The following is a 24,769-nucleotide window of genomic DNA, read 5'->3' on the forward strand; positions in this document are numbered from 1 at the left end:
GCGTGCAATCTGTAATCTCCTAGCCCTTACTAGGCTAGAATCCCCCTGTGCTAGATACTGTACAAACATGATTTGCCTAAAATGCCTTTCAGCTCGTTATTTGCATTTCTCTCCCTTCTGGTCTTGAAGGCTGGAATCTGAGCTGAATTGACCCATGGCTTTCTGAACGCTGCTTAAATCCTTTCTTAGTGCTCAAAAGTAAAATAAGGATCACAGATCCAGCATAAGGGATATCTAAGCCCTTCCGGCCAAATGCAAGGAGGAATTTCTGAGCCATATGCAATGGGATAAAAATGGAGTCGTGATGAGTTACTTATAAAAAAAAAATAATTACCAGATCCTGATTTGGCAGAACTGTTGTGAACCAAGGGATATCCCCTGAAATCATCAGAGTTACTCTGGATCGGCATCAGTACTGCAGGAAATGTAGCGCCTGGCCCCAAATCAAAGAATGGATCTGGGAAAAGTAGCAGCCCTCGTTGCCCAAGTTGGGGGCTGGGGATCCGTATACCAGACTCTACTGGAGTCTTTTGTATGTGTTACACAGAGGCTGATTGCCGTGTGGCTGCACTTCTGCGCAGTCACTCTAGACAGGCTGATGGCAACTTTGTTAGAAACAGTGCTGATATTTCCTCAAAGTTTGCTGTGTCCATGCACTTCTTCCTGTGGGGAATGCAAGTTCTGTGGTTCTTGGGGGAGGCAGGAGTAGATTTTATTTTTGGAAATAAAATAAGGGCAATGCTTTAGGTTGTGGTGGGTGGATTCAGTGCAGAATATCTCTGCAGAGGCAGTGGGGGATTTCTTTTGAACACTCTGTTTCTGGGGCTTGTGGCTGTGATTGCTTCCTTTAGCTTTATTGTTTGTCTCTTGGTGCCTCAGGTTATGAAACCATGAGAATCTTTGGAAGGAGCTCTCAGGGCTATATACAGCCTTCAGGATGCTTGGAGGCGTGCAGGAAAACCCGCAGGAGTGGGTATCTGCAGCCATTTTGTTCATATTAGTGCCAAAGTTTTGTGCTGCAAACAGGTGGCCTGCATTTTTGCAGGCTCAGTAGAGAAGAGAGATGTAAGCTTGCACTGTTTCTTGGAAGGCTGATGCATAGACCATCAGAGGTAGCGTTTGCAGCCTGCCATGGGGAGTGGTACAATGACTGGTATACATGTGTACGGGCATAAAGCCAGACTTTCAAACTCTGAGTTTATATATGTTTTGTAGGCCTTTGGGGACCATGTGCAGCTGCCTGGTCTTGGTTGAGCCTCGTACCAGCATACTAATTGCTTAGCAGAGTGTGCAGTGCTCTGTCTTGGGTGTTGGGCCCGATCTCCTTGCAGGTGTTGACACGGGATAGGTGTCACAAGCGGTGAGCTGTGTGGGAGCTTCCTGTGGCTGCACTGTGCCTGGACCCTGTGACAAGGCCAAGTGTCCTGTACTATCTCCCTCTACTGCCCTCAGATGATGTGGGGCTGCCAGGCACAGACTGGATTTCTGCCTTCTCAAATTCCTCACGTTGGTCTGTGTCTGTGCAGGTCTGTATGTATTCTGGCATGTATGGTACGTGCATTATTTAAAAGGTCCAGCCTGCTGCCATTGAAACCTAGTGAAAAGATAGGTATGAGCTTAAATCAGGTCTGTAGTAGTGTAAATGGAGAATGAGCAACTAATCTGGATAGAATAAGAACTGATCTGCATCCACCACCTAAATTAAGAAATTTCTGAGCTTTAAAATCAGTGTGCTTAGCTGCTCTTCTTCATTACCCACTTGCTTTTGCGCTTTATGACCTTTGTTGGAAGTTCCCAAATTCAACGGAAAACAAGCTGCTGTTGTGTTTCTAGTTTGCAACAGTACTGCCATTAGGCAAAGTCCTGGGAGACTCCTTGGGTAAACTGTCAACTCATTTTTGTAAGCTGGGGAGATTTGAACAGCCTTGGATTGGCATCCAAGCTTTGGGAATCTTTTTCAGGATGAAATTTCTGCCCACTGTGAAGATCTTATTTTGTTACCAAGTGTCCTGAATTGGTTTAGTGTGGCTGTGATAGGTCTTCCTAGCCTTCCTCTGATTGAAGCTGAGAGGCTGCCACTGCCTCCTGTAAGATGTCACGAACTTTTCTGTTTTTTCCCTCCGACTGAAGTTGGTCTTTAGGCAGTTGACAACTGAGGCTGCTCAGAGGGCTTTGGCCCAAGAGGTCTGCTGGTTTATGCTGGTGTTGCTGAGGAAGTTACTGTGCCTTTATTGCCCTTTCACCAGAAGTCACCATAATGGGAAGGGGGGGATTGACTGACTGACACTTCACCTGCTGTTGGGTTACTGTGTACTGCCAGCAGTTTCTGGTAGGGTGGCTGGGCTGTGAAGCGTGGTAGTTAGGGTTCAAATTTGCTTTTGCCTTTGAAGACAGGTCCTGCTGACCTTGCTGTCTTCCCGCTGGACACTCGTGCCCCTGTAGCCAGTGCAGCACAGTGGCAGCATGTCCACTCCTGAGCTGTTGTGGTTCATAGTCCAGCCCATTGGTTTAGAGTCCTTCAGCTGCTGTAGCTAAATCCAAGAAATGATTGTGAATTGGAGCCTTGTGCCTCAGCCTGTTGTTCCACCTCTTGCTTCAATGGTCTGGTGTTATTTGCTAGAGATCAGGCCAGATTCAGAAACCTCCAGGTTTTGGCTGGCTGTTAGAAATCGAGAGCCAAAAGCAGATCTGACTACAGGTTAGGGCTCATCTTTGTTAATAGCTGGCAACTGTGTCTGTTCCAGAGCAGACTTTGTGGGACAGGGGAGAAGAGTGAGAACAGGGGCTTGTCCCATACTGTAGTGAAATGTTTCAAATAAGGAAAGTAAGAGAGGCCTGTAACTCGAGGCCTGAATTTTTCCTTTGTTGTCCAGTGTTACAGTCTAGTACAGTTTTTTATTATTTTCTTTCATACTTTTGGACTAGTAGCCCTGAGAAGCCCTTCCTGAACTATACATCAAATTGTTCAAGAAGCTTTTAAAATGCATATCCTGGGGTTGCATGTGGGTTTATGTGATGGAATACTGATACTGAGCCCTTAGAAGTACTCTCCAACTGACTGACTGAGCTCTCTAGAAGTGAAATGTCTTGTTCATCCCCACAACTTGGGGTAGGTGTTTCTCACATAAATGCACTTCTTCCAAATCTCTCTTCAACTCTTGTGCCCTTGCATGCTTGTGTAGTGGCTAAAGTGTAGGTGTCTATTTTCTAAGCTTTGCTTGCGAGCAAGCTCCTTGGGGCAGGGAGCATCTGGTTGGAACAAGTCTGTGCATTGCCAGTCAAACTAAGCCCTTAATTAGTGGCCCTGGGTATTATCAGAATGAAACAGTTGAATTGTGGTGTGTTTAAAAAAATTAACTGGCTGGAACATGTAGCTGAAGAAAACTGAGCACTTTAAGGGTGGCAATTCCATTCCAGCTTTGCTGTTGACACAAACAACTTTGGAGGTGATACAATTGCTGTTCTAATCCACAGAAATTGTTAAATTACTTATGTACTTAGTATATTCCTTTTTGTCCTGGGCAGAGGTACTTAAGACATGTTTGTCACTTCCTTAATGTTGATCAGTGAAATGAACTCATACGTGAGTCTGCTCTGGTGACAGAGAACTGCATTTCTCTGCTATGTAATTTAGCCTTATGCTTGCAAGGGAACTGTGGAGTAGGCACTAACAAGGCCACCACATCAGTTCTCTTCACATACCCCTGCAGCTTGTATGTGTCCATACACAGTGCTGGGGACCAGCAAGTTGAGTCAGTTATTTTCTGCTGGCATCTGCATCTGGAATCATCTGTGAGACTCTGATATGAGCGGCCGGCCCTGACAAGCGACTGGGAATGATCCTGATCCTTCTTATATGAAGGGGGTTCAGCTGGCTGTCCCAAGTGAACTGCAAGCTTGCAGGCAGTGGCTTCTGAGTCACTGTCCTGGTGGTAGCTGGTTATTCTGCAGAGCCAGGAGCATGTTTAAACTTTTCCTCCTCAGACCAAAAAAGCGTGAAGTAGCATCACTATTATTGGTGCATAGTGGGTACGCCTTCAAAGATCTGTGTAAATGCTCATGCTTTCTTTGGGTTGTCCATGCTTGTCAATTTAGCTTCCTCTGTCTCCTGTGGTATATGAAGGTTTCTCTCCTTCATAGATTTTTCAGCACATACCACCAAACAGGTTCATTCTTCTAGGACTGGAGGACTCTGTTTTACATTGAAGCTTTCCTTTTCCTCCTATTAAAGCCTGGTAGCATTAGATGCTTCTGGTTTGTATTAATCTCACTCAGGAGGGGACAAGCACTTGCACAAATATAACTGTGTAAATACAATTTTGGCTACTGGAGTATCTATGAATATGCTTAAAGTTAGGTTTGTGATAATTTGGACTAAAATTATTTTAGTAGGTAAGAAACACTGTGATCGATACTTAGCCAAGACAAAGAATAGAACAGGCAATCCCAGCCACTCAGAAACCTTTATTTTTTGAGACTTGTGCCTGAGACATTGTAAAAGAATACGTTTACAATTCTTTCTATTTGGCTTCTAAGGTCTGAATCTTCAAGGGTTGTCATCTTTCCTGTGCAGACATCCAGCACCGATAATCTCTTGTAATGACTGAATTCCAGAAAGTGGGACTTCAGACAAATTGCTAATATTGCAAATACAGCACAATGGGAAGTTTATTGACATTGAGATCGTTCAGAGAGGCATCCTCTCAGCTGGCCTTGCTTATGACTGATATGAAAATATGGGATAGATTAAAAAAAAAAATCCACCCCCCAGCATTACAAAGAAATCTCATTACTTTTCCTTGTATTTACCAATTCTTGATTTTTATTTGAATGAAAAATTGAATTCTGAAAATGTAATACTATGTATTTAACTTTTGCATTTCAGTGAAAACAGATTAATCCATTTTGCTTTGCTGGACAATGCAGTTCTACTTCATTTCCTGCTGTCATGCACAGACTTACAGCTCCTGAATTTATGTTGCAGTGTTTGGGATGCTGAAAGTTTTCCTGAGCAGGAAAATAGCTTATCTTTGAAGTGAAAATAGAAAGTAGACCCAGGTCATCATTTATTTTAATTACAACTCTTGCAAAACAGTGGGTTCACCTTTTTTAAAGTAAAAAGCAAGGCTTGCATCCATGTAGGACATCTCTGTGGAGTGGTGGGTGGGCAGGGCACTGCTCTTCTTTAGCATTCCAGTCTGGCCAGCTTCTCTGGCAGTTCCTGGAGTATGCCTGGGTTCACAGAAATGTTGTCGGGATGTCTCAATATGGGAACCAAGGGCTGTATTTGCTTTTCAGCGGGAAATACAACTCCCACCCTCCATGTAGGCAGCACCAACCCCTCCTACCCCCATGCATTTATCTGTAGCCCCTGTTTTCCTGTTCAGTGGGATTCGGATTTCTGGGTGACCCAACTTTTCCTAGCAACCAGCATCACAGGTATGTGTGTGCTCAGGGCTGTTTTCTACAGCAGTAACTGTTGTATGTGGCTGTGGGCAGAGCCTGTTTGTCCTCTCGCCACCGTTGACCAACAGAGTCAGCCAGCTAAGCTGTTTTTGAATAGGCACCAGCACCACCTGCAACTGCTCAGCATGAACACCCAGGCAAGGATTTAGAGAAAAGCCAATTAGTTGTGACCTTTATCTGCACAGAAAGCATTCCCTGTGCAGTACGAAACCTCCTGTGACACAAGCCTAAAAGTTGATGTAAAGGACATATGGCCCAATGTGACCTGTGCAGAGATGTCTCCATGCCAATTTGGGCACAGACCTGCCCACACTGTGGGGACATGGCACACATGTGAAGCGCTGTTCAAAGAAGTCTGGTTTCTTCTGGACCAGCTTGGTCACTCCTTGGGGGTGGACAGCTCAAGATGCCTCTGGGCATTTCTCCTCTCTCTTGCTATGTTCTTGCTTTTCAGACCCAGTATAACCTCCTCCTTGCTGTGGGCTGATCTGTTTGGACTTTTACCTGGCCTCCATGTGTACCTCAGTATACACATCAGACTGAATTGTTTAGTTGCTGTAGGGCAGGCATTTTTAGGCTGGGGCATCTCGGGAGCTGGCTGAGGCAGAGGGAGTGGATCTTACATGGTGAGTAGTTTCTCTTCCTCTATAATTCCTGCAGCATACCAAGTGCTCAGCCAGGTGAACTTCTGCTGTTTTCTCTTTGAGACGGCCCTGGCAGCCTGGGAATACTACAACAGAGGACCCTTGTGTGGGTACATCATGTGAAGAGCTCACATGGTTGGCTCTCTAGCTCTGTCTTGGTAGCTTCATGGAGGGTGAAATACTGTGGACGCTTATAGAAATGTCCTGGTGGACCTGTATATAAGAAAGTATCTTATTTGGAAGATCTGCACCAAAGCTGCTACATAGCTGCATGTGCAATAATCCAAATCCTGAGCCTTCCTAGTTGTTCTGGGTTAGCATGGCAGAATGCCTTCTGGGGCTGGCAGGGGCTAAAAGCCCAATGAAGGTTCTGTGAGTGACTGTCAGCTTTGCAAGCAGCTCGTGTGGACCAGTCTTTGTTTCCAGCCCTCTCTTCCCCCAGCACTTCTAGACAGCCAGCCCACCATCCAGGCTCACTGTAGAAATAAAGTCCTGCTGCAGAGCCCTTTCAGCTCATCAAGGCTTAAGCTGTGGTGCTGGGAATGGAGATCAATGCCTGTGCCTCACTGGCATGCACCTTCTAAATGAATGTTGTCAGTGAGGAGATGTGGTGAAACCTGAGGAGGTGTCCTTCAGGCTTGGTAGATTGTGAGGCAATGGATTCTCTTCCTCAAATGAGCTGCTGTTGTGTGGGGCTGGCATGACTGGGTTGGTTGGTCATTGTTCTCAGCAAACACACCTGAGAAGCCCTTTATAACTTTGCCTGGGATCACCTCCCCGCCTTTGTTCCAGCATCAGCCTGTATGAGATCTAAGAGTTCAGGGGTGGAAACACCTTCTGAGGAAAAGAGGAAACGAGTGCCAGAGCCTAAGCACCCTGAGGAGGTGGTTATTAGTCATGTCTCCCATTTCAGGGATGGGTTGACCTGAGGTTGTTGCCTGGCTACAAGGTAAATGGTCCTTATCTGAATTTAGCTTTATGAAAAGGACATATCATAGCTTTATGAAAGGACGGGAGATGCCTGGATAAAGTATTCCCAAATACCTCAATATTCATCAATGTCTACAATGAGAGTAGATGGACCTTGGTTTCTGACATTTCTAGGGAATAGACTATTGATTGACCTTGGGTAGCTGAATAATTGTTTTGACTGGTCTACAAACCTGGTTTTGAGCCACTGATTTCAAAGAGATAACAGAATTCATGTTGCTAGTGGCATAAAGATCTATCTCCTTGCGTTCATTATGTTCAGCAGTCTGTCTCATCTTGCTTCTTCCTAACGGGGTCATGTTGTTTCCATGATGGAGGCTATTTTTTATTTAACTGCTGTCCTTACTTTTTGGCATTGAGGCCACAATCCGCCAAGCTCTATATGGGCATAAGATGAGAAGAAAATTTCCTTTGGTTGAATGGGGAATTTCCCATCTTGAGGAGAGGTGCCAGACAGGCAGTTGGATCCTCCAGTTTGCTGAGAGTGTGTCTGGATGTAAGCTGGGAAAATATAAAATAATCCTTCCATATCCTGTCACCCAGTTATTACACACAAAGCCAAGTGGTTGTTTCAGACAGTTGTCTGCAGCCAGACTGTTTTTATGTGTGGGTTTCTTTTTTTTTTTTTCTTTATTCCTAGGAGTTGGTTATTCTGAAGAAATAAAAATTCTTTGGCCAAAGGCTAATTAACAGGAGAGAACAGTGGTATTTGGTGTGGAGCATATGAAGTGACATAACTTAAAGGCTTAAAAAATCAGTAGCTTCCATCTATATATTTTTGTTTATAGAAACCCTTTTATTCTCTCTTGGACAGAACAAGTCATTCTTGGGAAATCCCTATTTTGCAGAGGGCTGCAGTGCCATGCAGCTTTTCCCCTGTCTTGCTCCTGAAATGATATGTGATGCTTGGACACTCTGTCAGTAGCTGTCTGTGGTGAGTGAGGTGAGTTGGATCTGCAAGAATACTGTTGGATTTTGTTCTGTGCATTCCCTTGTGTTGTGACATTGTAAGTAAATGCATGTGCTGTGTGGCCTGCTTCTATGAATGGGGCTTAAAAGCACCCACCCTGTGTTAGATCTGTCTGTATCTCCCAGAGGTGGGCACCTAGAAGAGAGTCTAAGAACAGCACATACTTTGGTCTCGAGGTCTTCTTGAGACAGAACTACTGTCTGTGCATTAGTAGCCCAGTGGACTTCTTTCACCTTAACCTGTCCACTTCTCCCCACCAAATCTAGGTAGGGTCCTTGCATCCAGAATGTCCTGTGGCAGAAAGTTTCACACTTTGTTAATGAAGGATCACCTGCTGTTTGTTTAGAGCCTGCCTCTTACTAATTTAATTTCATGCTTTCTGGCTCATATATTGGAAGAGAGAGTAAACATTCAAATTCTGTCTTTGTACCAGTCATCTCTTGCCTATCCCTCCATGTGTGGTGTGAACAGACCACCTCTTTGAGATTCTCCCAACTAGGAACCACTTAAAATCATGCAATACCTACCAGCAAAGGATCTGTTGCAGTGAGAGGAATTGCAAGTTTTCACATGGTTCTAGCTCTTTAAAGATACCTTACCAGATGGATCAAAGATCTGGTCTTGAAGGATTAGTCTATATTACTGGCTTGCTCCATGATAAAACCCAAGAAGTTTGATATAAATCCATGTAGATAAAACAGCTTGTGTCTGCTTGCACTCAGAAGGGTTAATGTAGGATTTTTAGAGGAGGAGAAGCCTGAAATGTCTCATGTGCTCCAAATGCATTTTCCAGCCTGACTGTAAGGCATTGTTCCTTGTGTTTGCAAATCTGGCTAATGTAGTTCTTTATGGCTGAGCAGAGGTGAGTGTCGAGTGAGGTCTCCCAACACAAGCAGCTTCTCCTCAGCTAATCAAGTATCTGAGGGCAATGGCAGTTGTCCTCCCTAGGCCTTTTGAGGAAGGAATGGAAAAACTGTTCCATTTTTTATGTGTCCAGGGGACACATACAGTGCTGGGGAGTTGCTGTAAACTGTCAGGGAAGCTGGCCTGTGCAGAGGGACCTCTTCTCATCACAGGAGTGTAATAACTGAGCTAGGCCACTGGGTTGTGAGTCAGTTGGAGTGTATTTAAATCCCTGTGGCTAAGCAGAAGTGATTGGCACTGGCGTGAGAAGCCATTTCCCATCCTCCCCTCTCTTAGTATGTGCATGACAGACAAGACTAGCTATGCTATATAGGTGTCCCTCCAGTTCTAGGTGTCCCTTGTACTGCTTTCCCCTTATGTCTGAGAGAGCTGTCAGCCTGTGACGAAGTGTTGCTTTTAATCTGACTGTGTTTGGAGCTGAGGTTCAGCAGCAAATGGTCTGTAAATTACAGATGGAGCTAAGTCACTGTATCTTAACATAGGGTGGATGAGGCCCTGAAATGAAGGTCTTTAATCCTTTAGGCTCCTTCTTGTCTTTCTGGACTGCTGTGCTTTCTGGTGTCAACACTGCTGAATAACACTGCTTCTGTGGGATGTGAGCCAGGGGAATGCCTGGGCTCCATACTGTGAGCTGTTAGAGGAGCTGACTTCCTTTGCAGAGGGATCTCTTTGCAGCACAACTGTTTTGTAGGTTACCGCTTTTTTTCTGATGGGTGTTTCCTGACACTTTACCATTCTTTTCTTTGCTATTTCCCTTCTGAATTATGTAAAGTGCTGCCTCCGTGCATAGGGTGGGAAGGGTAACAGGTGAATGCTAGTCTTCCAACAGAATCCTTGAAACTTGGATATGAATTAGCCATAAATCTCTTTATCACATCAGCAAAGCTGTGAGTAGAGTAACAGAGCTGGCAGAAAACTTACTATGTGTCTCCATCACATGCAGGTGACTGCTGGCTGAGGCCAGGCTATGCTGGGGGTTTGTACTGAGCAGAAACTGAGACTTGCTGGAGACTTATTGGAAAGACATCTGCAAGCTTCACTTGCAGGCATAAGTGGAGTTGGAGTGTGTGGTTTCTGTCACCATAGTAAGAGCTATAGACCTTAACCAGCCTCTTAAAGTAACAACATGGGGATAGTTTGAGAATCTTGTAAAAAGAAAGGATGATACATATCACAGCATGGAGCTGCAGCATTCCACTGGCTCCTGTACTGTAGAATCAGTCTTATTTCATAAAACATAGTGGTCTGGGAAGCCAAGGAGGAAATTGGAAGATTAAAGGCTCTACTTCAGTGGTAACACCTTTGTTACCAGACCCTATCCACCTGCTGAGTGGGAGCTGTAGTGACTTTCTTCTATCTGTAACTTTTAACATTGTGACCTGTTAAATCATGGCCCCAAACACAACTGAAGCTATGTTTATAAAAAGAGCTTCTGGTTCTCATAGTGGCTGTGAGGATAAATAAACTGAATGGAGTTCTCTAAGACTTGTAGTATTTTGGGTGCTAAGGACCAGAGTCTGGGTGTTTTCTGCCTAGGAGGCTTTTTAAGGTCTCATTTTTAAGCTAGTAGCATTCTTTGTGTCCTCTGTCACACAAGTTTTGATGGCTGGTGGGAGGAGTGTATGCATGTCTGTGGGTGCTTATACCATTGGTCCCTTCTGGGTAGAACTGTGTCGGTTCTAGTCTCTTTGCAAGTACTGCCTTTTAGACGTTTATCTTGAGTGGAATTTAAAAGATGATCTTGGTTTTGTTCTTCTAACAATATTTGCCCAGAGCTTTTGAGATCAGACGCATAGTGGATAGGAGTCAAAGGAAAAGGCTATTGCTGTGGCTCACCTGATACCTGATCCCTAGGTGATGTAAAAAAGTGGAGCTCAATTGTAGGCATCAGCTGTATTTGGTTCCCTGGGATCTTCTCTTCCTGGTGATTATGGAGCCCATGTGTTCATGCACTATAGGCTTATTGGTGCTGTATACTGTATTTCTCTGTAAGAATGGCAATGCATTGGGACTTGCTGTTTTTTTATTTTGTGAAAGCCCCTGGTGTTTTTATCTTCAGTCTTCCCCTGCAAAATCATCTCAGCTTAGCCCTGAGAAGAGCAGGGGGAGATTTAGAAAAGGTTTGATGCAGACTCTGCTGCAAGAGAACTGATGTGGGACCGATGTGTGTGCAGAGAGTCTAGTTGTGCTCTATGGGGTTGGCATATTTTGACCCATCTCTGTGCCTCTTCCCAGTGCTGTCTTTGCATGGAGTCCTCTGATTCACTCCACTTGGAAATGAATCTCCAAACCTAGGGCAGTGCCCTGTCATCTCTGTAGTTCTAGTCAGGTTTGGCCACAGCTGTAACTTCTTTCCAGGAGATGCAGAGAGTAGATAAACGTAATCTTGCTGTGCGAACAGTATGTTTAAAACACATGTATTAATTTGTGGAATTACAGAAAGTTGAGGGAGAGGATTTAAAATAATAAGAGGACCGCACATGCACCTCCCCGCACCCACCCACCACTTATGTCCTCGCTGTTCTGTGCAAGCCTAGTGTTTTCAAGATCTAGGTAATCCAATTTAAGCCTACGCTTCTGGAGATCAAGTTCAGTCATTGTTCCTCAGAACAGAAGCTCAGTTTCCATGGTCAGCTCCCACCACTTGCACCCTGATTGTTGCCAGTCATGATGTTTGCCTGTGTCTGTAAGCATTCAACAAAAATAACATCTGTATTGTTAAAACATTGTGAATTTGGCTACCTAGAATAACTCTCTGCCTCCCTCAAATCTGTGAAACCATTGATGGTTAACTGGACTTAAGACTCATGCAGAAGATGGTGTGTCTGACTAAACGTGCTGCATTCCTACAAAAAATAGGAATTTTGCTATCTTTGGCATGGGGTAGGCTGGGAAAACAAGGGCCTTGAGGAGTGCACCGTCCCATCACTGCTTTCACTGACTCAGCCAGACAGCTGCTCTGTCAAGCAGGACAGTGTTTAAGGGTTACGAACCCTGGGTTTGAATTGTAGCCATTTGCAAGGAAATGGGGAAAGGAATTTGGAGGCAGAGGTATTATGAACATTGAAAAGGAAAATAGTAATAACATGGGAAAAAAAGACTTCAGAAAGTTTTTTGCAAACTAGGGCTGTTCTGGATGGAGGTTTAGCTGTTGAAGGACCCCAGCTGTAAAACCCAGATCTAGCCTGGGCAGCTGTATCTCATTTGTATACGTTTCAAGACTGAACTGAACCTTTCCTCTAGTCTCTAACTCTACTGCTTTTCTTGAGGAGAGAGCAAGCATTACAGCCTCTTACTAGCATAAATCGTCCTTGTAATGCTGAATATCTCTAAAATAAAATGTAAAGAACAACTTGGGAGAGGAGTTAGATGCTAATTTGAAGGTCTATTTGACTCACTTCTTCCTTTGTTGTGTTGTTCCATGGCTCAAAACTGCCTTTCAGTGTCTCATAATCTCCCTTGTTTTCCCACTCTCTCTAATTCAAAGTCTCTTATAGTTGGGAGGATAGCATCTCCTTCATTCAAGATCGCACAGCGTCTCGTGGCAACTACAGCAATTGTTGACCAGGAAAAATAACAATGGGGAAACTTGGTAAAATTTTCTTACTAAAGCCAAGCAGTTGGGAAGGAGAAGAGCCAACAGCAGAGCCCAGTGCTGTAAGATGCCTGTGTCTCTAGCAGCAACTCTGTAGGCAGTGTGGCAGGGAGAAGGTAAGTGAACACGGGTTTCACTTCAGTCTGGAGCAATGGAAATCGTTTCCTCATAGCAGAGATATCGGTAGTCATGGTGAGCTGCTCATCCCCTTCTGCTTTTGTGCTAGGAACCAGTGAGTGAGACTGACTCAGCAAAGCCTCTTTACAGAGCACTTGGAAGGGGCTCTACCGGAGTGCCAGGGCTCGAGTTAATGAGCCTCTGTCACAAACAGCTTTATATGTGGCCGCACAGGCAGCATTGGCTTCTGCCTGGGAAGCCACCTCCCTGGAGGTGAAGTCCCTCCCTCCCAGAAGAGGATTGGGAATGATGTCCTCCAGCCTGTGTGTTCCTGATTGAAGCTGGGAACAAGGGGTTGCCTGTGGTCAGTTGTATCTTTGTCTTGTCTGCTCCTCATGCACACCCTCCACTGCACCAAATTACCCTGTTGGTGTTTTAGTTTTTTAGGACAATACAGCCATTAAGTGAAGCCTGTTGGGAGAGATTTGTTCTGCCTTAGAAGTGAGATTCGCTTCTCTTTTGTAAGATTATGGATGATTCTTAACATAGTTACTTTTGATCTACAGCAGGTTAGTTTATCTTCTGTAAGCAAAACCAAGAGGAGCTTCACTTTAACAGGGTGGGTTTTCTCTATTTTCTGGTATATTTCAGGACTTTAGACTCTATGGGTGACTGGACCCTTGAGGACCAGGGCAGTTCTGGCTGCATCTAGTTATCAGTACTGAGTTGACAAGTCGCAGTGTGATGAGAAAGGTGAAGGTTTTTTCTGTCTCTAGCTTTTTGTTCTATCTGCTAGTTCCTTTCATGTTAAGTCTCCCTCAAAGTTACACTCAGTTCTCCTTAAATACCATCTGGTTATTCTTCACAAACCCATCTTTCCTGACTGGAGATTGATGCAAAAGCAAACTCATGGTGAAGTTTGTCCATGTTTCCATATGGCATGGTAGGAGTCCTTGTCCTGACAGAAGACATGTCTGGTGCTGGAACTGAAGGATCCATGTGCAAGACTGAGATCCTCATCAACAGGAGGCTGCTGTCTTTGAACTTCATCTGATGCATTTCCTAAAGAAAGACTGCAGGGTGGATGGATTCCCATCCTTCGTTTTCTGGCTTGTTTTGTCAACTTGTAAACAGAGTGTACTGGGCACAGTCCTGGGCAACCTGTTCTAGTTGACTCAGCTTGAGCAGGGGCTTGGGTAGATAATACCAAGAGGTGTCTTCCAACATAAACAGTTTAGTGATTCCTATGTTGTGAATGGATCCCACATGATCTAGTGGGATTTTTGGCATGGAGATCAAGTTTTCTGTTCTCTCAGTGCCACAATTCTGAGTTTGAGGCAAACAAGGCTGTGCAGCCTCAGACAAAAGTAAATCTGTGGCTAATACAAGCCAGGGACTGTCTAAGGGAGGCTGGAGGCCTGAACACAAGCCCACTGTGTGTTTAGTGGAACACTTTCGAAGGGAGGAAAGTGTTACTGTTAAAGCCTGGGAAAAGTTAAGGGAGGGAGCACTTATCTCCAACTAGTCAGAGCATTAGTCTTTGATTCCCTGTATCATTGTAGTTTCTGGAAATTCTTATTATACATATAGACCGTCCTTTTTTTGATCTTCCATTAATCTTTGCCTGAGTGGTATATTATACAAGGAGTTTCATGTGTAAAATTTGAACTCTGCAAGATTAATGGTTAGTCTGCTATTAATGCTTGTTCTCTCCATGCTGAAACATGGGAGCTAGGGTCTCATATGAGCTTGGGAGACTTCGGTTCCCACAGCCAGCATATAATTTGTGGAAGGATTTACTAATAAAAAGAGAATGTAACAATATTAAAATAACAGACCTTACTAAATGACAAATGGGAGGAAAACTTTGTCTCTGATAAAGATGTGAAGACCAGGCAGGAGAGTATTTGCTTGTATGTAACCCACACAAAATCCAAGATGAGACGACTTCTGAAAGACAGTGCTGGTCATGGGGCATCATAAGCAATGTGACTTCTGAGTCTTATTGTCTGTTTACTTCATTCATGCAAAAAAAAAATGCACAATTGCTCCATTTTAAGTTTTCTTTTATGGTTAGCCTGTGATATATATTATGAAAATATTCTAATTTCTGAGGGTATTGTCTAGAACAAGGGTGTAATAAGCCAGTGGGAGTAATGGGAGAAACAAAGTCTGAATGTTGGGAGAAATGTGCTACTGTTATGCTCTTCCAAATGAAAAGGTAGGTGTCAGGAAGAGTGACTCAATAGGTGTCTCTAATCTCCTTGATTCTGAAAAGCACTTGATATGTTGCTCATAAAATTCATAGTTGATTCTAGAAGAGCAGGTGCTTACTCTTTTGTGGCTAGCATCAGGAAGATGATTACCAAGACTGGGAGCTGCTTTTTTTCCATGAAGCCTTTCATATTGTCCTACTCCTTTAATTTCTTTGGTATATACTATGGGACCAAATCCACAGACTTGGTATCTTCTTGTTTGAAAGAGGTTTCTCTTCTCTCATAGGTGCTCTGAGCAAAGCTTCTAGAGAAGTGTTTGAGGCAACTCAGAGGGGATTAGTCTTAGGTTGCCTGTGGGACTGTGGAGGACTTAGCAGCAGAGAGTTATCCATACAAGACTAGGGGCTAGCAAATTGCACTTGTACAGGGAGGAGTGAATATTTTGGAAGCTCAGGACTGTCAGACACAAAGACCTTCAAAATGTCAATCATTGACTCAAATCCAACTCCTATCTTAAGCATCTCAAGCCAGTGACATTGTGCAGTAGCTCTTTGGCCTGCATGTGCTAGATGTCATTGCCCTTTTTTTTTTTTTCTTTTTTTGGAAGCAATGCCATGACATTTATTGACATTTACATAGTACAAAAACTGGAGCTGATAGGTTTCCCACACAGAGCCATTAAACCTCGCTGAAAACCCTGCCATGTCCAAATGAAAGGTTTTTATATGGGAATGAGACACAGACTAAGGTCAGTACCTCTCGAGTTAGACTTGGAGCCTTAGCTTTTGTAACGAAGACAGAACCACTGTCTGTCTGTACAGCAGCTAGCACAATGACACCTCAGTGTCAGCTGTCCCCTCTGTGAACTACCATGGCACAAACAAGGTATTATACCTGTTCTGGGGACAACTAGTAGTCTGTTAATTTGGCAGTGTTCCTCAGTGCCAGCTGCCTTTATTAAATGATGCATGTGTGTGAATACATACAAGAAAATTCTAGTTGTAGTGGGAAAAATAACCCCCTGCGTTTACTTCAAGAATATCAGCAATGGGGATAAAAATGACACTTTTCTCATTCATCACTTGACAGTTGGGAAAGTAGTTTAAAGACTGGCAAGGAAGGAAAATATTTTCTGATTTCTTAAAGGGCAATGTAAATATAAAAAAGTAAAAGGTAGCTTTAAAAAAGGAGGAGAAAAAAGGTGGCAAGAGGCTTTTGGGGTGATGAAACCCCCATACATAATTCTGGAGGATGGTTACAAAATAGGTATGTTGACTTAATAGCTGTCAAATTCGGTATCAGTCAGAATTTCTCCACTATTCCTATTTCTCTCCATCAGCTGTATGTGTCTTTCATAGGCATCTAGTTAAGTGTAGCTGCTCTTTTGGGTCTCTGTGAGGCTGAAACACTCCAAGGACGTTTCCTTAGGAACAACAGTAGAGGTGAAATGGGTCCGTATCAGTGTAATGGTTGCACGCTGCCTCATCTTCTATAAAAGTCAAGCACAGCACATCAGACACTTTTAAAATGGAAACACAGCGTGTAACCTTTTAAAACCTATGCCACTGGATTCTGTTGTGGGCAAGTGGCTTGTGAGACTCGGCTAAGAATGATGTGAATGTTTGTTGTTCTGAATAAAAAGGTGTAAGGAGTAGTAAAGCTCATCTTGCAGTGATCATGTTATTCCAGAACTGTCTTTTATAAAGGTTTCTTTTGAAGTATTGCATTTTCCTTTGACTCATTTGGTTTTGGCCATTGCCAGACACATACTAAGCTGCATGGCTCAGAGGTCTTATCTAATAACTGCCAGGTATGCTCTATGCAGCAGAACAAAAGTCACTTTAGGAACAAGGCAGGTAGGGTTTCCTCTATGTAGGGAACTCAGCAGCAGTGGGATCTATCTGACCTACAAAAGCTTGGTTTCAGACCTCTTGACCCTTCTCAAATGGCAGCTAGCAAGTTTGTTCAGTGTTAGAATATGTTTTGAGTAAATGGGTATTTGGGTATACAGCAAGTGGTTAGGTGAAGTCCATTGGCTGACCCAGAGCAAATGGCCCTGAAGATTTCTGATCGACCAAATATGTGAATTGTCATTACTCTTGGAGCATTTGAGGGTATTCAGTGGTAATGTAAGATTCTGTGCTGGTGGGGACAGCATGTTATTGTTTGCATTTCTGTGAAGTCCTGTTTCTTTTATTTCTATTACATTCTTCAGAGTTGTCCTATAGGAAAGCAAGATGATTCTGTTCTTTGGTGGCTTTTGTGTCTGTGCCTTCAAGGGGGAAGTGTGGGTAGATACATAGGACAGCTAAAGTTAACATGCCACTTCCATTTGTGGTTGCCTTGCAAGATGATAGTGCTGTTGACAGGATGTGTCTTTATTCTGGTGCCGAGTTTTGGAGATTCAGTTGTCCACGTGATGTGGATGTGGTAGGCCATGATGGTTATAATCTGTGTGTCTGGGGAGCTAAGGGCAGGGTATGTTTGTTGTGCTTGGGAAAGAGTTGGTGGTGCAGTAAGGTGGAAATAGTGGTAGGCTGTGTGTTTTGAGTTGCTACAAGTAAGAGGATATGATGGGAGTTTGAGGTTGGGAGATAAGGATGTGTATACAGGGAGGTGCAATGGAGGGTGTGTGCGGTTAGGTGGGGTGGACGACTGCGGGATATGAGAAGGAAGGGTGGGGAAAGTAGCTTGGGTAGCAGCAGGGCAATGATCAATATTCACGATGAAGCCTCTTCTTTCTCTTTGCCCCCTAGATCTCCTACCCCCCAAGTGATGAGGACAGCGACGACTCTGAGGGAGAGAACCAGGAGCTTGCTCAGATCGACAGAGGTAAAGGGACAAGATGGGAGGGTCCTGGGATGCTGCAGCTGATGTCCTTTTTGCTTTTCACTTGTGCTCTTGGAAGTGCCTCCTCCTCTGTCCCCAATGTACTACAACCAGATACATGAAGTCAGTCACCTTGGAGTCTTTGAGACCTCACAGGGAGAAGCTAGTGTTATCGGATGCTGCAGTTACACTTTTCTTAGATAGACATTGTTAGCCACATGTTAAGGCCCCAGTGGCGCAGACATGCGGCAGAGAAGGTCTACAATTGGGCCATCAGCAGAGCTGGGAATAAAAATTTATCTTTTATTCCATGCTTGTGCACCTGTGTCATCTTTGTTCTAGGTTTCCTTTTCCTTGTCACTTCCAGTTTTGATGTTCCCTTTCCCCATTCCCCTGGACTCACTTGTCTGATTAGCTTGCTCCATTCCCCCTGTACTGTTGGTATTGGGCAGCCCTATATGCCAACCTCATGAAGTTCAACAAGACCAAGTGCAAGGTCCTCCATCTGGGCCAGGGCAATCCCAAGCACCGATATAGGCTGGGCAGCGACTGGCTTGAGAGCAGCCCTGAAGAAAAGGACTTGGGGGTGCTGGTAGACAAGAGGCTCAACATGAGCCGTCAGTGTGCACTAGCAGCCCAGAAAGCCAATCGTATCCTGGGCCGCATCAGGAGGAGCGTGGCCAGCAGGTCAAGGGAGGTGATTCTCCCCCTCTACTCCACTCTCATGAGACCCCACCTGGAGTACTGCATCCAATTCTGGAGCCCCTGCTACAAGAAAGATATGGACGTGCTGGAACGTGTCCAGAGAAGGGCCATGAGGATGATCAGAGGGCTGGAGCACCTCTCCTATAAGGACAGACTGAGAGAGTTGGGATTGTTCAGTCTGGAGAAAAGAAGGCTCCCAGGAGACCTTATAGCGGCCTTCCAGTACCTAAAGGGTGTCTACAAGTCAGCTGGTGAGGGACTTTTTAGGATGTCGGGTAATGGTAGGACTAGAGGGAATGGATTAAAACTGGAGTTGGGACAATTCAGACTGGATGTTAGGAAGAAGCTCTTCACCATGAGGGTGGTGAGACACTGGAACAGGTTTCCCAGAGAGGTGGTGGAAGCCCCATCCCTGGAAGTTTTTAAGGCCAGGCTGGATGGGGCTCTGAGCAACCTGATCTAGTGGGAGATGTCCATGCCCATGGCAGGGGGGGGTGGAACTAGATGATCTTTAAGGTCCCTTCCAACTCTAACAATTCTATGATTTTGAATCTAGCTGAGGAACTTTCATAGAGGAGACGAGTGCTCTGCTATTGTTTTTGGACCTGGTGTCAAGCAGCTTAGAGCTGTAGGTGAAATCTGTAGTAAATGCATCTCTTGAGCTATGGTAAGTCTCTGCCATTTGTGCATGCCCTGTGTTTTATTGTAACTTAGCCAAATTCAAGTTTATTCTTATCCAAAGGCAGGAGTAGTTAAATTCTTGATCCACAGGACATGTCCTGTTGAAATTCAGATTCCCGTTCCACATGCTTAACATAGAAAACGCTCAGCAGAACAGGTAAAGCGTGGTCAGCTTATGGCTGAAGGCAGGCTCTCTTAAATGGCAGCCTTGTAGTAGAAAGAAGACCTTTACCTCCAGAAACCAGGTCTCTATTATTTGCACCACAGATGTGCTGCTTAGAATAACGTAACTAACTTATCTCCTCTGCCCTGAGAACTGGTCACTAGAATTTAATGTTTCCAGCTAGAGGTAAGTGCCTAACAACACATTTGCAAGATTGTGTCTTCTCCACTTTCAGGGGATGAAGTGGGCAGCAGGTCTGTGTTCTTACTCTGCAACTAGACTTCCAGGTGACAGTTTGCAAGGGGATCTAGCAGTCTGGTCTAAAAGTTATGGAAACTTCCAAAGGGAAGCATTCATCCAGGGTGTGTTTCTTCTGGAGGAAAAAAGGTAGAAAACAGCTCAGAAGTTTACTTGGGAAGGTGTGACAGAAAAAAGGCTAGGAGAAAGCAGACCCAGTTTATTAGGGTGTGGGGTGCAGATCTTCTCTGCCACTCCTCTATCTCCTTCTCCCACCAGAGAGAAGACGGAATTGTACCTTGACTCCTCTGGCCACCAACCAGCTCCAGAACCAGGAGAACCAATGCTGCAAGGTTCGAGCCCTCTTCCATGCCAGTCTTGACCGCCACAGCTCAGAAGAGGAGCTGGAGCGCATCAATCGAGAGTTTGCTGCTGAGAAGCGAAAGTGGTCCCAGGTCAGCAGGTTTGCCTGCTGCAGCGACAGCAACAACACCTCCTCCAGTGACGAAGAAGTGAAGAACTTGTGCACAATGTCATTCCGGCCTGTGGCAGAGCAGGCTGATGGTGTGCACGCCAGCCCAAGCCCCGTGCTGTTCAGTGCCTCCCCTCCCAAAAGACTTCAACCCCTGGTGCGGAGCCCAGCCTCCAGACCTTTAATCTTCACAAGCGTCGGGGCAGGCCTTGAGCAAGTCATGCCTTGTAAGAGACATCGTCAAGGATATGGGGATAAGGTCAGCAGGCCCAGCCTTGATCTGGAAAAAATGCAGCAGGTAAGGCAGAACTACATATGAGGAAAGCAGCATAATGTGAGAGAAGGTGTTTTAAGCAATGACAGAAAAGGGTTTTTGAGGCAGGGTTCAGTAAACTTATAGGGTTGCTTCTTGTGATCATGTCTTCAGAGGCTGTCTGAGATAAACTAGACATAAGTGTAGATAACACCCCTTGAGAGGTAAAGCTGCTGCTACTTGAGTGGCTTTTGCTACAGTTGGGCTATTCTCTTGCTGTCCTCATTGGGAAGGCAGCACCCATACTGTCCAGCTCATTGATGACACAGGAATAAAATTACTGGCATTCATCTCTGTCAACTTACCTCTGTTGCCATGAGCTAACCCATACCATTTATGCAAAAATAAATTAATTGCTTAAGGGCATATAAAGAATACCTTTGATGAAAGCGGTTGTAGACTTGATGATGATGGGTATTTCCATACTTGTTGACCTCCTTGGGCCCAGGTCTCTCTATACCTCTTAGGAGTTTTACAGCAATGTAAGACAGTGCTTTTTACCTTCTTAATACTTTACAGATACAAACTGTTTGTGGTTTGCTCTAGATGCAGTTATTCTTGATTTTGCAGCACTTTTGTAGGGGGCTGGTATTGAGATGCATAAACGCTAGGAGTTTGCCTCACTCTGCAGAGGCTGGGAAATGGGGCGTGCCTGGGACTGGTGGGGTGGGCTGCCCTGCGCGGTGCCCATCTGGCGCCTCTCAGAAGGCATTGCTGTAGAGTTAGTATTTCAGTGTGCTCTTCGCTATTTGTTTTTCTTCTTGCACTGGTGTAGTGTCAGTTTGAAAGAGTATCTGCAGACATCTGCTGACCCTGGTAAATTGCAGTAAATTCAAGGCAGTTATTTTCAGTTCTGAATTTCCTCTCATTAGGGAGGAATTTCACTGCCTCTGGTTGCTTGGATGTACTAATTTTAACATCACTAACATCACCCCCTTTAAGTTTGAGATGCACCCACTAAAAGGACTATATATTTGTTTTCCAAGATCTATTAAAGTGAGACCTCTCCGTTTCCCCATTACATGGCTGCCTGTTCTCAATCCTGCTGGCAGCATGCATCCCATGAATACATAATGCAGAGACTTGTGGTTTCAGTAGTTTTCCTCACCCCCTCTTTAACCTTCTCGCCAAGTTTCTGCTCACAGAGCATTCAAAAGGCCCAGTGTTGCATTTCACATCACTCAAATCTTCTGCTGATACTGACAGACTTTAATTAGTCTCACATCCTAATGAGAGGAGGAAAAAAAGCTGGTAAGCCTGTGCCCAGCCTTCTTTTTTTTTTTTTCAATGTGTGTGTGATTAAATGGAGAAATGTTCCTTTTGGCCCAGGTGCTTTCTCTGATTTGTATCCTAGCCATTCTGTCTACCTGCTCTGCCTTAAATTCCCTTTAGCAGTGTGTTTGAGAGTGTGGTGTTGAAAGTTAAAAGCTAATTTAAATAAGCTTTCCAAACTATTGTGGTCTTTCTGGGAAACCTTGTGAAAACAATTTGCTTGCTGACCTATCTGCTCTTGACACTTCTATATTGAGGCAAGGATTTTTGCAAAATTTGAAGTCTGGGGTTGACTTCTTAAATAACATTTTTACTCTAGATTAACACTTCTAGGTTGTGGAATCCCTGTTCTAAAGAAGGGATATTCAGCTAGTGGTTTTGATTTAAAAGTGTACTTTTTTGGGGGAGGCAGGGAAACATGCAAAGTGAGATGCAGCCTTAATATTCTAACAGTGCTTGGTCATTTGAATTATTTTTACAGTTTTAATTGGTTAATTTTCATCCAGTAAAATCTTGAAGCTTTATGACGACTTCTTGCTTGATTTAGGAAGTCTTGTTCACTCTATGACTTTGCTTGCTACTTGTACTTGTTTCTGCTACAAAAAATCGTGGTAGAAATAACAATAGCTTTGTAGACTCAGTCTTCTGACTTTGTATTCCCATCAGTGTAGTTAAAATCACCAATCTCATTTCTTACGATAGTGAGCTGAAATCTGGGTTTCATTTTGAGATCTGCCACAAAATCGTTGTATGAAGCTGGGCAAGTCTTGTTCAGTACCTGCATCACCCACCTGTAAAATGGGACCAGGGTGTTTGTTTCTTGGTCTGTTCTCATTCTCCAACAAAAATGCATCTTAATAAACACCTGGGCAGCACTTGGCATCATGTGTTTTTCAGTCAGGTAAACAATGTGAGTGAGGAATGATAATACTAAACTGGCTACTCTAAGGCTTCATCTGGGCTCTGAACATCAAGTAATTCTTGCTTTGTGATTCTTATCCTTACTATCATGTGGTTGCCCATGAGAATACAGCTGAAAAGCTTGATCAGATGGAAACTTTTCTGAGCAGCAGATGTGGTTTTCACCATTGCCCCTGAGCCTTACTTCCCATTCCTGCACTTCTGTGGAGCTGACAGATGACAAAGAGTACCAGGAAAGATTAATTTGTGCCAGAAGCAAATGTGTTATGAGACAAGACAACACTTTTGGGTGCATAATGTGTTATGGGTTACTCAAAGGTGGATGAAGAGATGCTGAGTGCTTTTGCCTTTGCATCAAATCCTGTTTATATCGGCTGGTGTTGGAAAATTGGTCCAGAGAGTTGTGGTGCAGTGTCTCTGTGTTGGGATGCTTAAGCTATTCTTAGGGTTGAACAGACAAGGCAGCTTTTGCAGGAAAGCCATGGATCAGTGGCATGTGGTATCCAAATGTCTTCTGTGTTCCACTGATTTGGTGCCTTTCGGTAAGAAAGGGGAGCAAATTTGGGAGAAACAAGTGAATTGGGGGCAATCAGTGATTTTAAGGGGTTAGGGAATGGCTGTGCCTTGGCCTGTGGATAAATGGAAATCTCTATCATCTGGACCTTTTGAGTTCAGCCTCCCTCAGCAGGAAAGGCTGCACAGAAGCAGGTTTAAAAAGTCCCGTTCTGTTTAAATGCCTTTTCAGCTTCACAGGGCAGTGTGATTCTGCCCTTTTGTGCCCCAGCCATGAGTTTGGAGAGCTGGCGGGTGTATTTAGCCCCTGTCTGGCTGGTCAGCTGGCCACCCAGCCTCTTCCCTATTGAGGCTGAGCAAGGGCAATTCAATGCATACTTTTCTTCACTCATCCAAAGGACTAGAAAATTAGCTCAGTAGACCTCTTCCTTTCTTTCCTCTAATTGGGCAGAAACGCCCTGGCTCGTGCAGACACCCGCATTACTGCAGTGAATGCCCTCTCCCAGCCACCTCTTGATCATGGTCCTTGGACAGCAACCTCATTACATGCAGGCCCTGCTGCCAGCCACTTGCTATTTAATGAAGGCTGTTCATGTCCTAGAAAAACTGTGGCTGCTGATACCCTGTTAACCTCATCAGATCTGGCTTTTTTTGGCAATGCTGAGAGCACAAGGTCAAGGAGAGCAGCAGAGACATCCTTTGATGGCTTGAGGTGATGGCGCCAAGGGATGCAAGGGTTGGCTGAGGTGTAAGGAAGTCTAGGGTGTCACAAAGACTCCTTGGAGTTGCTGAGCTTCTTCCCAGGGGATGAGACTAACTAGTCTTGGCATGTTGTGTAAATAGATAGAGAGGAAGTAAAGGGTCCGTCCTTCTGTGCTGTTTAGTGGGACTGGCTGGAGCTCCTTTGAAATCTACTTTCAGCAGCTTGAGAAGTCAGTGTGTAGCATTTGCAGGGAGACACCGCTCTCTTGGAGGAGAGCAGCTTTGGGTTGGCATGATGAGCAATCCAAATTGTCCTCATTTATGTGTGGGTAGGTAGCTGGTAAGGAAAGCATTGTTTCAAAATACAAGGCAAAGAGTTTGAGTACATGGGTATATTTCCAGTTACACTACGAAGTAACTAGGTAGTTCTGAGCAAGTTGTCAAACCTCTGCCATAGTTTGCCTGCATGTATGAGTAGAAGATATCAATATTGTTATCTTATGTAGGCGTAATTCATTATTTAAAATACTTTGAGATGCTAGGATGAAAAAGGCCAGCACAGAAGAGAAAACTAGATCCTGTGCTAACATTTGGATTCTCACTACAGACACTGTGCCTCTTTGGTGTCTGAGTAGTTTCAGTGCACGACAGGTGATTGGAACTTTGTTTTGGCTTGACCCTGAAAGTGGCCTGGGTACAGTGTGAGCCCTGATCTATGCTTAGCTGTGTAATATCAAGCCCAACAGTCCTTCTGCTGAATATTTGAATACTGTCATTTTGGTTGTACTGGGCCTGGTAGGGCAATTGGCACTGAAAGCTTTCTTTGGGCTGATACTGGTTGCACAGAGACTGCAGGATGGTACGCGCCACATGTGACCAAAGACCAGTGTGTGACCTCTGGTATGCTGGAGTCTTGGTTTTGGGCTGCTAATGGCTCCAGGGTGAGATTTCCATATCCTTAGCACAGCTGGGCTTTGCCCTTGCGTGTCTCTCCAGGACTTGACAAATAGCTTCCAGATAGAGAATGTGCGAGCTTGTG

At 44.5% G+C, this 24,769-nt stretch overlaps 1 protein-coding gene across 3 annotated transcripts in view; it reads left to right on the forward strand.

Annotated features, from left to right (window-relative positions):
• The window catches only part of LOC141740663 (uncharacterized), a 64,492-nt gene that overhangs the window by 933 nt on the left and 38,790 nt on the right, over nucleotides 1–24,769 (forward strand). For all 3 annotated transcript variants that reach the window (XM_074579681.1, XM_074579683.1, XM_074579682.1), the window contains exons 2-3: nucleotides 17,679–17,754; nucleotides 19,817–20,307. In XM_074579681.1, coding sequence (XP_074435782.1) covers nucleotides 17,679–17,754; nucleotides 19,817–20,307 — 567 coding nt within the window. The remainder of the gene's footprint in view (nucleotides 1–17,678; nucleotides 17,755–19,816; nucleotides 20,308–24,769) is intronic.

Source organism: Larus michahellis, chromosome 3 (assembly GCF_964199755.1).
Source record: "Larus michahellis chromosome 3, bLarMic1.1, whole genome shotgun sequence".
Taxonomy (NCBI): domain Eukaryota; kingdom Metazoa; phylum Chordata; class Aves; order Charadriiformes; family Laridae; genus Larus; species Larus michahellis.